The sequence below is a fragment of the Chanodichthys erythropterus genome, chromosome 17 (assembly GCF_024489055.1).
Source record: "Chanodichthys erythropterus isolate Z2021 chromosome 17, ASM2448905v1, whole genome shotgun sequence".
Lineage (NCBI taxonomy): Eukaryota > Metazoa > Chordata > Actinopteri > Cypriniformes > Xenocyprididae > Chanodichthys > Chanodichthys erythropterus.
Window position 1 is genome coordinate 5,184,502 of NC_090237.1, and position 14,747 is coordinate 5,199,248.

The window sequence follows — 14,747 nt, forward strand, 5'->3', positions numbered from 1 at the left end:
GCTCGTGGAGGCTCGCCGGTGCTTTTAACCGGCATCGGGGTCACATGAGTGCACGTAGAGCCCCACGCCACTCACAGAAGGGCCACACTGTCTGCCCTCTACCGGTAATGAACGACATAACACGCTTCAGACTGTCAGTCTCCGACCTCTGATGTTTAAAAACAATTCATTTGTGCCTGCTGTTCTTGACATTTTGATCAACTGAACAGCTGAATGAATAGCTAAGAATATATAAAATAGTCTATTTAAAAAGACAATATCGCAATATTTATAATAATACTTATTATAGTTATATTATTAATAATATATAGCTGCAAGCAACCTGAGTTCAGACCTTTGCGCATGCGCTAAACTATTTTACACGTTATAAGACTGTAACCTTCTAAATCAGAAGGAAGCAATTTCAGCTAATTAACCACAGATATTTATAATTTTCACCTTTACAACTGTTATAGCGCCACTTATTCCCGGATCTCCATAAAAGTTAACATCTGTTTTGATAATTTATAAATAATAGTTTGATTGACAGCAGTGGTTCTTGAGGTAATTTTGTTCAGAACATATGGAATCAATATAACACCATTTATTATACCTCTAGCCTATATATATATAGTCCTGTGATAATAACACGATCAGAATAATAAACACAGGATGCTCTCATACACTTAAAATAGCGGCAATAAAACATATAGTGTCTTGTCATACTTTTATAATGTTTATTGTTTTTGTTTGGCTGGGCCACAGGAGGTTAGTCACACATGAAAATCGTTAATTATCAATGCCTATTTTAAAATATCTCAGGAGAATTACTGTAGTGGAAAGAAGATAGTTCTCGCTACACCTGACCAGGTGAAACTGCAGGTGTGAAGCAGATACAGACGCGCGCAGATCTCGGCCACGCCCTCTGCGCGCCTGTGATTGGTGCACACCTGTGCGCGAGCAGAAACAGCACCGGGGCGAGGTGAGGGTGTCCCGGCTGAGCTGCTGCGACGCGCGCTTAACAGCTGGACATGAACCCGTGCAGAAATCCACACAGGGTCGAGTAGGACTTCTGAAGTCTGGCGTCTCAGGATGGTGAGGTCACAAGAGTGCCGTGATCATTTATTGTCTTGTTGTCATTGTTGCTGTGTTTTTCATGCATTAACATCACAAACAGATCAAAAGTATAAAATAAGAGTCAGAGTGTAAGGCTGCGGTCAGACAGAGCTTTGTGTTTTCCTTCTGTAGAGCTGTTTGTCTGAGATCTGTCCTTATACGCGACCTTTTGTTGTGTTTTACTGCACACAAACACTGTTCTTTTGCTGATAAGAGGGACATTTGTATTTCCTTTTTGTGTCGGGAAGACAAAGGTGCATTTGTTGCTTTTATCTCTTTTCTTGGTTAGTAACACCAGTTTGCAGTTTCATGTTCCTAGGTGAAATGATTCATATAGAGTATTTTTAGTCTAAAAAGCAGTTTTGTTTAGTTATGGTGTAGTAATAATTTCCATTGTATGCATTAGTGCAAAGCAAGTGCATTCAAGGTATAAACTTCCAGAGTTTCCTGAGAATTGAACCCATGACCTTGGTATTGTTAGTGTTGTGCTCATCCTTTTAGGTTCTAAAGATGTATATGAATATTATTTATTATATTGTAATTTATTGTAATGAAATATAACTGGTCACCATTTTTTTACACTTTTTAATCATCCTTTTCAAATGGTCCTGCAGTGTGAGGAATTAATTTGATAAATTCGATTATAAAATCATGAATACAGCTAGGTTTGATGTGTCGGTAATGACACAGCCGGTTTAATAATTAATATTAAATTATTAAATTTAACATAGCCCATTTCAATTTCCTCTGGAACAAGTAATAGATTAATAATAGCAAAGATTGACCATCTTAAGTACCCAAAATTACTTATATCTCATGTTTAACCACTATAAGAGCCAAATCCCTGAAGCACTGGCCGAGATGAAGCTGTTCTCAGCGGGTACTCGAGCACTGAACGGCCGCTGACGGCCTGGAGCTCGCATCTCCGAAAACGTCTTAACAAATTGTAAAATAGGTGCTATGATTAAATATGAGTCACATATTTCAGGTCTAAACAACTACATTCTCGCCTAAAAACCCTTAAAAATACAGTTTGTGGTACAACAAGTGTTGTATTAGTAAAAAATCGTCCGGTGTAGACACGGTGTTAGTGATGTTTTTTGAAAATCTAAAAATGCAGAAAGTTTTCTGTGATGGGTTATGGTATAGAATATACAGTTTGTACAGTACAAAAATCATTAGGCCTATGGGATGTCCCCATAAACATGAAAACACAGCATGAGTGAGTGTGTGTGAGTGTGTGTTTGGTGTTAACAGGGATGCAGGCTCTTGGCAACAGTCTTAAAATGTCAAACACAGATTCCCACTGGGGTCTCTCGGTGAGGAGTCTTATGCTCTATGCTTTTCTATGCCACCAGAAAGGTGTGTGTGTGTGTGTGTGTTACCCTAATAATTATTACTCCTAGTTATACTTTAACTGTGATAGTCCTCCGTTGTTTGACATTCTGACAACGACAAAGCATGTGGTTCTTCACCTATGCGTGTGTGTGTTTTGCTGTATTCCGGTCAATACTTCACGCTGTAGTTTATCCCATTTTCAAAAGCAGCTTAGTGAAGCTTTCAGACATTTTCCGGAGAAATGAATTTGCATCTCCGCTGTAGATGCGTTTCCTGTTGCTGTTCAGCCGTCAGGGGAAACTGCGGCTGCAGAAATGGTTCACGGCTCTCAGCGATCGTGACAAGAAGAAGATCATAAGGGACGTCACGCAGATGGTGCTGGCGAGACCGCCAAAGGCCTGCAACTTCCTGCAGTGGAGGGATCTGAAGATCGTCTACAGAAGGTCAGAGGTCACCTTCTTATCATATGTTCTATCTTCTTCATTACAATGCTTTCTGTAACTCTGTCGCTCTCTCCCATAGAATAATTTAACACAACCTTTGAGCCAAGTTAATGATCAGCCATCAAGCCCTAAAGCATTGTGCTGCGTTTACAGTCAGATAGAGTGTGTGTGTGCCTTTTTCAGATCTTTGCACATGATTAAAGTATTTCAGCAGTTCAGTCTGAAGATACTAACGTGAAACATCTAGATCATTTGACATGCAGAGCAAACATTTGCACGTGATTCATCAGTGTTGTTGCAGTTCTGTACTTCTGCTTTACTACATGAGGGGAACTTTGCATTGTAGAAGTAGACACTGAGAAATAAAGGTTACAAAGAAATATTTTCTTCCCTTTTTGATGTGTATCTGAGTGAAATTGCTTTTCAAACAAGAACAAATGTAGAGCTGGGCTTGATTTTGTCCAATGTGGAATTGATTAGATGGTTGTGGTTTGCTATTGGTGGATCACATGTGATTGACAGGTTGCCCCGCCCTCACGCCAGTAAACGCATCATCAGAGAAGAGATGAGCTGCAAGAGAGAGGAAATTATTTTTTATTAGAGATAATGAAGCACATGAATTAAAAAAACAAAACAAAAATGGTCTATTTTGATTCCATAAGATTCCTTTTGTACTTGAAAAGGTTCCTTAGAAAACAAACTCAAGACCTATATTGAGTCAAATATTGTTCTTGATAAGAAAAGAACCATAGAAAAATGTGTTTTTAAGAGTGTACTGATCCCGGATCAGCCTATGATTGTGTGCTGTATGTAAAAACATTTAGTCACCTCTGTGAAACCCAATGACATTGCAGTCAGTTTGTGTTTTATGCACTCAGAATAGTAACCTTGACCTCTGACCTCTGTCCTGCAGGTATGCGAGTCTGTATTTCTGCTGTGGTTTGGAAGAAGAGGACAATGAGCTGCTCACGCTGGAGCTTCTGCACAGATACGTCGAGCTGCTGGATCAGTACTTTGGCAATGTAAGGTTTAGGGTCATGTACACCGTTCAAAAGTTTGGGGTCAGAAATTAATGCTTTTATTCAGCAAGGATGCATTAAATTGATCAAAAGTGACATTAAAGATGATTTCAAAGTATCCTGAAAAAAAGATATCACTGTTTCCACAAACATTTTAAGCTGAACAACTTTTTTTAAACTTTAATGATATTGAGAAAGGTTTCTTGAGCAGCAAATCATCATATTAGAATGATTTCTGAAGGATCATGTGACACTGAAGACTGTATTTTTAATCAAATAAATGCAGCTTTGGTGAAATCTGGTCGAGGTGGGTTTGTTATGGCATACACAGTATAGTTCAGAGTAATATTACTTATCTTCTTGGTAAGTTTTTGTGATGTAATCAAGAGCATGTTGATGTGTTGAATCTTGAATTTAGGTTTTTGGTGTCTATATTTACATATGTTTGTGTGTGGCAGGTGTGTGAATTAGACATCATTTTTAACTTTGAGAAGGCTTACTTTATCCTGGATGAGTTTGTCATTGGTGGAGAGGTGCAGGAAACATCCAAAGCGTCTGTGGCCAAATCAATGGAGGAGTCAGATTCTCTTCAGGAGGTGAAACACACACACAAGACTGATAAGATGACAACCTGCTTGACCTAATAAATTATTACAGATGAGTATCATCATGAATGTATGTAATTAATTTTTACTATGGATAACTAAGAGATACTGTGTTCTGTGTTTATTTTTGACAGACAATGGAGGAGTATGTAAACAAACCGACATACTGAAGGAACATCTTCAGATAATCACAGCCATCATCTCAGTCTTCAAAGACTCAATAACAAGAACTTCATAAGTTTCCATTCAAAGCCACTACACTGAAACATCAACACTTTGCATTATGCAGCATCTCAACTTTTGAGATAGTAAGAATACTATTATTAAATTGTAGGAGTTTATAATCAAATGTTACAGACATTCACAAAGGGATAAATACACTCATGTACACTAGCGTACAAAATTTTGGGGTCAGTAAGATTTTTTTTTTTTTAAGTAATTAATACTTTCATTCAGGAAGGATGCCTTAAATTGATCAAAGATGACAATTATAATGCTACAAAAGATTTCTGTTTCAAATAAATGCTGTTCTTTTAAATTTTCTATTCATTATAGAATCCTGAAAATAAATATCACAAATCATCATATTAGAAGTTTTTTTAAAGGATCATGTGACACTGAAGACTGGAGTAATGATGCTGAAAATTCAGCTTTGATCACAGGAATAAATTACATTTCAAAATATCCTCAAACATTAGTTATTTTAGTTCAGTACAGTTGCTGTAATAATAATATCATGGTTTTTACTGTATTTTTGACCAAATAAATGCAGCCTTGAGGAACAGAAGCATTAAAAACATTAAAAAATCTTAACAGACCCCATACCCATTAACCTTTTGTCTACACTGTGACATTAACCCTCAGGTTTCTTCTTACTGTGAAATAAATTTTTGTTTTTTGCTTGCTGACAGTCAATAACTCTCAGACAGATCTTAGATTGTCTTGTTTTGAACTAAAACTGAAAGGAACAAATGTTTTTATGTTTCATCTGAAAAAAAGAATACTTTATTGCGAGGACTGCCCAAGCTATTGAACCGAATATGTAATTTTTTTTTTTTAAATAAATATCAAAATGCTTTTTAATAACAATTTTGGGTTTCTTGAGAATGTATGAATTGTAGTAGTATAAATACAGAAGGGATGTCATGGTGAGGAAATTTTCACATGCTATAAAAATTTGCGACAACACCACTTTTAAATGCATGCGCGCTTTTTACTTTCGCTTTCAAACTCGCGGTCACGCTTACTCTTTGTTTAGGGGGCCGCGGTACTGACCGCACATTTTACAAGATATTTGTCAATGACTCTAAGGATCTGTTGCGCACCAAATCTTCCGCCATTGTCTTGTCGGTCATCTATGGAAGCTTGTTTCCGCCACTGAATAAAAAATAAAAAGGTAATTATGGCTTTTATCTCACAATTCTGACTATTTTTCTTGCAATTGCGAGTTAAAAAGTCAGGATTGTGAGATATAAACTCGCAATTCTGAGAAAAAAAGTCAGTCTTTCTTTCCCCTCAGAATTGGACTTTATAACTCCAATTCTGAGAAAAAGTCAGAATTGCAAGAAAAAATTCAGAATTATAAGTTTATATCCAGCAATTCTGACATTATAACTCACAATTTTTTATGTTTCGCAATTCTGAGAGAAAAATCTGAATTGCGAGATGTAAACTCTCAATTGCAAGGAAAAAGTCAGAATTAGGAGTTTACTGTACATCCCACAATTCTGACTTTATAACTCGCAATTGCGATTTTATAGCTTGCAATTGTGAGAAATAAAGTCAGAATTGAGAAATTTAAATACTAAACAATTAAACAATTTAAACAATTCTGACAATTGTAAGAATTGTCAGAATTGCAAGAAAAAAGACGGAATCTTACTGTTTATATCCTACAATTCTGAGGTATAAACTCACAATTGCGAGTTTAAATTGCAATTCTGACATAATTCGCAATTTCGAGTTTATACCTCGCAATTCTGAGGTATAAACTTGCAATTGCGAGAAAAAAGTCAGAATTACAAGCTTATACCAATCAATTCTGACATTATAACTCGCAATTCTTTATACTTCGCAATTCTGACTTGCTGAAGTCAGAATTGCGAGATGTAAACTCTCAATTGCAAGAAAAAAGTCAGAATTATGAGATGTCACAATTATATTTTAAATTGAAAAAAAATCAGAATTACGCCGCAATTGTCGCAATTGCGATTTTATAGCTCAGAATTGAGAATTTTAAACTCGCAATTGCAAGAAAAAAGTCGGAATCTTACTGTTTATATCCCACAATTCTGAGGTATAAACTCACAATTGTGAGTTTAAAATTGCAATTCTGACATAATTCGCAATTCTGAGGTATAAACTCGAATTGCAAGAAAAAAATTTAGAAGTTTATATCCTCGTTTATTACGAGTTTATATCCCGCAATTCTGTCATTATAACTCGCAATTGTTTATACTTCGCAATTCTGACTTGATGAAGTCAGAATTGCAAGATGTTAACTCTTAATTGTGTAAAAAAAAAGTCAGAATTATGAGATATAATGTCACACTTATATTTTAAATTGTATCATTCTGTGGCGGAAGCTTCCATAGTCATCTCTCCTTACTCTCGACACATGATAAATGAATTCTGACTCCCAGCCCAACCTTCTTGTGCTCTAGAGCAGACACTTTGAGTTTATTACTGTAGCGTCCATTATCGACCTGAACTAAATGTTTTTTTATTTCTATAAAAACCTGCATGTTTGCTGAAACAAAACCTCTAAATGAAATTATCAATATTAACAAAGATTTCATGTCATGCAAAGGTTGCCAAGGTTTCTCGGCAGTAAGAGAAACATTACACAAACAGAGGACCGTGGAGTGAAAGAATGCTTTATTTACCTCTGCCACATCACACATGACCTCATCACACGCACAAGATAGGCTACTGACTGAAACACAGCTGGCGTCTTTAAGAGGGAGAAAAACTGTGTGTTCATATGTTGAAGAGGTAAAGCCGGTGACTTTTTACATTGTTCCAATCACTAACTAAGAAACAATTTAATCGGGTTTACTAAAATACTCTTTATTTTGCACTATACAGCACACAAAATGAGAAAAGCTGGAGCACTACATTGACTAAACGCATTTGGGGAATATATTTGTTTCAAAATACTTTATTATATTGACAATTCAAACAATGAATATAATCTACACATCTACATTTCAGGGACTGTTTTTCCCTCAGAGTCTGTTTCGTCGGTATTGTCGCTCTCCGGTTCCAGATACCTCAGGATTTGCAGCATTGTGTTGTTATCTAATCCCATGGCCCTGTCCTCGTGCTCCGCGGTTCTTTTTTCTGGCGCGCTTTTATCTAAGTAGTCCTGGACGGCACGTTCGAGATTACCATACACGCGTTGATCCTCGTCACGCATGGGCATCGGACGCCTCTGTCCCTGTGAGAGCATTTCCGACGCCAAGTAATTGGCCAGTTCGTCTTCCTCTCCAGCGGTGTTGTCATAATCATCCTTGCTGTTTTCCCTCTCATAATAACGTGATGTGTTTGGTTGCGTCGGCCGTTTGTTGTTCTGCTGCGCTGCATTTACCATCTCAAGGATGTTTAGGATGTCCTGGGTGACTCTGTTGCCCTCCGATGTCTCGAGCGGCCGCCGGTGAGGTGCTGCAGCGAAAGCCTTGTGAGCAGTTGCGTAGGGTGTACGTGACTGTGCCGGGATTCCGGATAGATCCTTCCGCCTCTCATTTTGGAGAAGCTCAAGGACTTCCTCTGGTGGGATCTGAAGCTTCTGTGAGATTTTGATTATCTGGGACAAAGACTCGGGGAATGTGTTGTGCATGGGCTTAATTTCCCTCTCCTCCTCTTCCTCCTCCTCATCCTCATCATCTTCATCCACATCTTTTTTCTCCACCTCTCGGTCACTTTCTTGTTCGTTCTTGCTGGCTTCTTGTCTTTTCTGCTGCTCCTGCTCTTTCTTTTCTAGTATTTGCAGAAGATAGTAGTCCACAAGCTTTGCAATGTCCTCAGGCTCCTCTTCTTTTCCTGTCTGTAACCAATTGGATTGGTTGGATCTTTTGACATCCTCCTCCTCCTCCTCCTGGTCATCATCCTCAAGGTCACGATCAAAACCATGCCTCTCTCTTTCTTCTTCTTCGGTCTCTATTTGCTCCTCCAGAGGTGCCCATTCATCTGTTCCCATGATGTCCTCCAAGACCATCTTCCTCTGCCTGTACAAGTCGTTATCCTCCTCATCATCATCATCTTCTTCAACATCATCCCGTTTGCTCTTGGCCTTAGTTGTGGAGATTCCACTCAGTTCCTCAAACACAGACTGAAGGGTGGCCAGTTTCTGGGGTGTGTACTGTTCTTCCGCATTCTCGTTGGTCCGTTTGAGCGGCTGATCCTGATCCTCCTCATCCTCAAACATAAGTGGATACTGCCTGTGTCGTCTCCGGCTATCTGGATCGGCCCATGAGGTCCTCCCATAGTTCTCAGCAGACGTTTCCACCTCTAATTGTTGTTTTGGTCTTGGGAAGGGGTGGATGATATATCGAGGTTGAGTTGCAATGATCTTCTGAGGCATTTTCTGAGGGATTGCGTATCGAGGTTGAGTCGCAGTGACCTTCTGAGGCACCATGTGATCCTCAGTCTGTTGTAGTGTCTTAAGCACGGCTTGAAGCAATTCTTGAGTGTTGTCCCTCTCTTCCTCTCTCTCCTCCATGCCTCTATCCATCCGGCCAGGAGCTGCCAGTTGTAGCATTGAACGGATACTCTCCATGTCGTCCTCTTCCTGATCCGGCTGATGCTCGTCAGAAAGGGGATCAGATGGGGTTCTCTGGCTGAGGCTTTGGATGTAGCGTAGAGCTCTGAGCATCTCAGCACTCGGAGGAGGACGGATCTGGGATGCAGGTCCGTAAGAGACGGGTTCAGTTCCACTCAGCCGATGCTCTCTTAGTGTGGCCCCTTGAACTCCGAAAACGAGAGAAAGGAAAAGGGGCAGAAGTAGGAGCGAGGGGAGGACGAACACCCCTGTTGCACAGCATCTAGATGATGACGACATGATTTACCTGACAGCGGGAGGGAGAGAAAGATGAGAGATGGTGAGTCAGACAGTTTTTCATGGAAAAAAAGATGCAAATGCTGTCTCTAGGGCAGGACCCTTTCAAAAGGTACTAACATGTACCATTTAGGTACTAATATGTACCTTTTAAGGTAATAATATGGACCCTTTTAAGGGTCATTAAGGTACAAAGTTGTACATTTTGAAAAGGTACCACCTCAGTTACTGCTTTTGTATTTTTTTCTGAGTGTACAGCACATGTACAAACACAGATACGTTTGCAATTTCATGCACGTTAATTGTCATCAATTCATGTCATTGCAAACCTCAATACAATGAAAGTCAATGTGGTCCAATATTGTTTACTTTCAATGTACATTGTCTGTACATTGGAAGCAAACAATATTGGACCAAAATGACTTTCATTGACAAACTGACAATCAGTTCTTTTGTGTTTCACAGAGGAAAGAAAGAAAGTCATACAGGTTTGTAATGACATGAGGCTGAGTAAACGATGACACAATATTTAATTAACTATTCCTTTATCTCGCAACAAAGATCTACCATTGATGAGTTATTGCAGTCTTTTTTACAATGCCTAATTGACCATCACAGTCTAGGTCTCGCTCTGTTTATATCTCTCTCGATGACATTTGTTGAAAGCCTGTTGATGAGTGTTTGCGGAGCACTCAGAGAGCGCGCGCGCACCCTGCGCTGAAAATCTCATTAGTTTCTAAATTGCTGCCGCGACTAAATGAGTCATACCCCGTTGCTACGGGAAACCGCGAGAGGATCCGCACTGCCGTTGAACCACAAAGTGCCGTCAAACGGAGAGGAGGAGAGAGCCCGGAGCACGGCAATCCTGATTGCTTCAATCTTTTTTACTTGAATGTTTATACTTGCTTTTATAGTATGTAGAACTATATTTTTTCCGCCATATTTGCTTCTACATGTCCATAAAATGAACATAAGTACGCTTTTAAATAACAATAATCGCGCAATAAGGAGGTTTTCATAAAAGACGCGCGGCCGAACTTTTGAATAAATTTCTTTGTTAAACTTTCGTGCTTTTTATGAACGCGTCTCGTTGGAACGCGCCTTGACGCGTCTCACGGTTGCGCGCAGCAGGTTGCTGATAAAAAGAAAAAAGTCTGTACGCGTCTCCAAAGAGACATGACAGTGATGCATTCGGTTCAAATGAACGCACAAACAAGTGTTTAAAGGCAAAAGCGCTCTTACCTTTGCTTTCGGTCTGTTTTAACGGGGAGTCGTGAGTACGTTGCGCATCTCTCTCGCGCTCTCGAAGTGTTTATGGCTGAGCACGAGCACGGAATATCTCTCTCGTCAGCACCGCGGACAGCTCCGCCCGTTATAAGAGACGCCACCTGATTCGTGCGTCACTGAAACAACATACGCACAACCGGCCACACACACACACACACACACACACACACGGGCAATTCAAGAATATTTATTTAGCAGACAAATTCAAAATGAATGGTTTGATGCACAATTCTTCTTATTCATTTTGGTTGTTTGTTTTTTTGTTTTTACATCAAGATGGGTGATCCCTTACAAAATTCTCTCTAAAAATGTTGGGTTAAAACAACCTAAATGTGAACAAAACCCAGCGTTTGGGTTTTTTTTAACACATCATTTGGGTTAAATGTTTGCCCAACCTGCTGGGCAGTTTAATTTAACTCAACTATTGATTAAAAAATACTATATGGCTTGCTTAAATTGATCCCAAAGTAGGTTGGAAATTAAAAATCAGACACATAATTAGGTAAATATTTATTAATAAGCAATTTAATAAATTTTTATTATTTAATTATTGTATATTAAACTTGTTATTCTATTAAAAATATTAATAAATGTTAATTTCCAACCTTTTTGGGTTCAATTTAAGTGAGCAATATAGTAATTTTTAAGCAATAGTTGAGTAAAACTACTAAATACTTAAATAAAACTACTCAGCAGATTGGGTCAAACATTTAACCCAACCGCCGGGTTTGTCCATTTTTAACCCAACTTGGGTTATTTTTAACCCAGCATTTTTTAATGTGTTCCACTATTTTCTCCATCATCATCCTCATTAGTAATTAAATTTAACATGGTAATTGAAATGAACTTATGACTGTTGTAACATTGGCTTCACTTTGATTTTACTTCAAAATCAGCTATTAAACTTGCATTGATTTTTGTTCAGTTTAGCATATTTTGGTGCAAACTATGATTTCCATGGTAATGTTTTGCAAAGAAGCACGTGAGCACCTAACAACCTCTGATTAGAGGTTTCATTGAAGTGAACCCTCTCATTATGACCTCCTCTTATCATGTGAAGTGGAAGCTCTCGAGTTTGCCGATATTATGAGAATAGCCGATTATTTAAGAGCGATGGTACTTTGCTTTCTAAAATGATCTCTTTAGCTCATCTTTTATTTGATCACAGAGAACACAGTAGTTGCTTTTGTGACAAAAAAGCTATTTAATCCTTTTAAGCGTATTGAAAATGAGCTATACCGTAAACAAAATCTCTTTCTATCTCTCTCACATGCACACAGACATCTGTTATTGTTGTGTGTCAGAACATGGTGGCTCCTGGTCATGTTGATTTGACTTCATCTGTAAAGCGTCTGTCGAACGATGAGTCACCAGCGGAGAGCCGCAGAGGAGGGGAGAGGGATGAGATGTGTGAGACAGGGAGAGTAAGACAGGAGTGGAGTTGGTGACTGCGTGTGTTTTGATGGGAAGTGACGTGCGTCTGGGACAGGGTTGGCCGTTGGCTCTGGTTCTGTGTGGCTGGCAGCTCATTTTCTGAAGTGAGCGTGTGTTTGGCAGTGTGTCAAGAGTCGGTAGGAGGGAGACTCATTCATTCAGAAATCCACTCTGCTGCTGTGGGTGGCCGACTACCATTCACAGTCTGATTCAAGACCTTTTGAATTACAGTTCAGCTTGACGATACTGATTGTGCCACAACTACTGTACAATCAAGCATTTATTTTCATCTTTTTATTGCATCGAGTCTCACCTCAATGCCTTTTCTCTTCCATACAGGAGCAATTATACAGTTCCTCTGTATGTGTCTAAAGCTCGAAGCTGTTCAGATGTGTGTGTGTGAGAGCAGGTGCACCATTGTTCTTACTTTGCCTTTATTTTCATCTGTGTCCTGCACATTATGGCTTCAGTAAACAATTCATGTAGACATCCTGTGTGTGTGTGTGTGTGTGTGTGTGTGTGTGTGTGTGTGTGTGTGTGTGTGTGTGTGTGTGTGTGTGTGTGTGTGTGCTCCATTTACTTCTTTTGTTATGTAAGTGTGTTTATTGGCTGTAAACAGTTTATTCTCCTCTGGCTGATTCTGAATACAGCATGACAGATTCATTGAATATTTTAGAGGACAAATCATATTGACAGAGGATGGAAGAGAAACACAGCACCACACACACACACACACACACACACACACACACACACACACACATGCATACGTGTGTTTTCAGATGGCCTTGAGCTGGAGTGTTGATTTATATTCATCTGCTTACTATAGGTGGAAGAAGTTCAGACATAAAAGGCAAAGTGTCTATGGTAAAATTTGTCTTGCAAGACAATTTTTAAAGAGGTTATATTATGTCATTTAACAAAGTCTTGTTTTTAAGCTCTTCTAGAACAGGTTTTCTTGCTTGAATGTTAAAAAAACACATTATTTTCTCCATATTCTCCATTGTTGCAGCTCCTCTCTTCCCAGTCTGTCAGTAATGCTCTGTTTAGTTCCTGTCTCTATGAAGCTCCTCCTTCTGAGAAGCACAATGTGCTCTGATTGGTTGACTGGACCAGTGTGTTGTGATTGGTCAAGTGCTTAGAGTGTGTTTGGAAAATGTCCCACGTACTAACTAACTCAACTAGGCTCCGCCCCTTTATTTTGCATATGGGGGGGAATTGGGCGGGAATTATTTAAATGAGGAATATTGTGATGTGTTCATTCCCTGAAGAAAACACAAGACTACAATGAAGGCATTTCAGGGAGTTCAGAAACACTGACACTGATTTAGAGAATAACTTCATGCTGGAGGGACTTTTTTAAGCTCAAACAGCAACATTACACACTAAAGAAAGATTAACATGAAAAAAAAAAAAAACATAATAGGTCCTCTTTAATGATGCAAAAAGGGAAACATTTTCATCTAATTTTGTTCAGCCCCACCAGAATGTTATATAGCTATTGCTAGTTTCAGAGGATTGCATAAAGCCTAGGTTATCTAGGGATGTTTTCCATTGTTTGAAGGATGCACAATATGCAAGTAGATTGTAACTTTGGTACAAATTGCATTAGTTTGCTTGATGCTAACATACATAATGCAACATGTACTTAAGCAAAAGCTTGATACAATGCAAAAAAAAAAAAAAAAAGGTAACAGGAAGATAAATTGCCACCAACATTAGCGTAATGACAGCTGATGTTTTCTTAAATCAAATAAAAAGACATCCAAAGACAACCAAAGCTTCATGGCATCCTGCAAAAAGGTTAAATTGCCCACTAAGATGCACAGAAAAAAAAATCTCCATGGATGTAAAGTACATTAAAAGAACGAAACATCCTGTTGATTACCACAGAAAATGGTCAACTAATCACACAAAATTGCATTTATAGTAATGCTCTTGAAATTGCACGAATGAGGCAAAGCTTTGTTTCAAAATAAATGTTAAAGACACCCTGTTTTGAAAGTACTGCCAAAAGACTGATGTTGTCTCAAAGGGTTAATTCACCCAAAAATAAGCATTCTGTCATCATTTACTCACCCTCATGTCGTTCCAAACCCGTAAGACTTTTGTTCATCTTCAGGACTCAAATGAAGATTTTTTTAATGTAATCTGAGAGATTTCTGTTGACTGCAGATGACAGAAACGCAACTACCACTTTGATGCTTTGAAAAGTTCATAAATAGATTTTAAAAATAATCCATATGAATTGAGTGGTTTAGTCCAAATTTTCTGAGGAGACACAATTGCTTTATATGATGAGCAGATTTAATTTAGGCATTTATTCACATATAAACATTGATCAGCGAACATAAACACAAGAATGAACCTCATTGGTTCTTGAGGAAGCTCAAACGTGATGCGTGACACCAGAATGAACCTCATTGGTTCTTGCAGAAGCTCAAACGTGCTGCGTAACACGAGAATGAAC

The 14,747-nt window shown here is 38.7% G+C and overlaps 2 protein-coding genes across 2 annotated transcripts; one reads left to right on the plus strand and one right to left on the minus strand.

Moving 5' to 3' along the window:
* Positions 1–954: 954 nt before the first annotated feature.
* On the plus strand, positions 955–5,884 carry ap1s3a (adaptor related protein complex 1 subunit sigma 3a). Its single transcript, XM_067364738.1, has 5 exons — positions 955–1,074; positions 2,698–2,876; positions 3,790–3,898; positions 4,354–4,491; positions 4,635–5,884. Exons 1-5 carry the CDS (start codon positions 1,072–1,074, stop codon positions 4,668–4,670), a joined length of 465 nt encoding a protein of 154 aa, XP_067220839.1. The 5' UTR covers positions 955–1,071; the 3' UTR covers positions 4,671–5,884.
* A 1,080-nt stretch (positions 5,885–6,964) lies between these two features.
* Positions 6,965–14,333, minus strand: scg2a (secretogranin II a). The gene is made up of 2 exons (XM_067364732.1): positions 10,799–14,333; positions 6,965–9,566 (listed from the first exon to the last, which is right to left on the minus strand). Exon 2 carries the CDS (start codon positions 9,557–9,559, stop codon positions 7,703–7,705), a length of 1,857 nt encoding a protein of 618 aa, XP_067220833.1. The 5' UTR covers positions 9,560–9,566; positions 10,799–14,333; the 3' UTR covers positions 6,965–7,702.
* Positions 14,334–14,747: the final 414 nt, after the last annotated feature.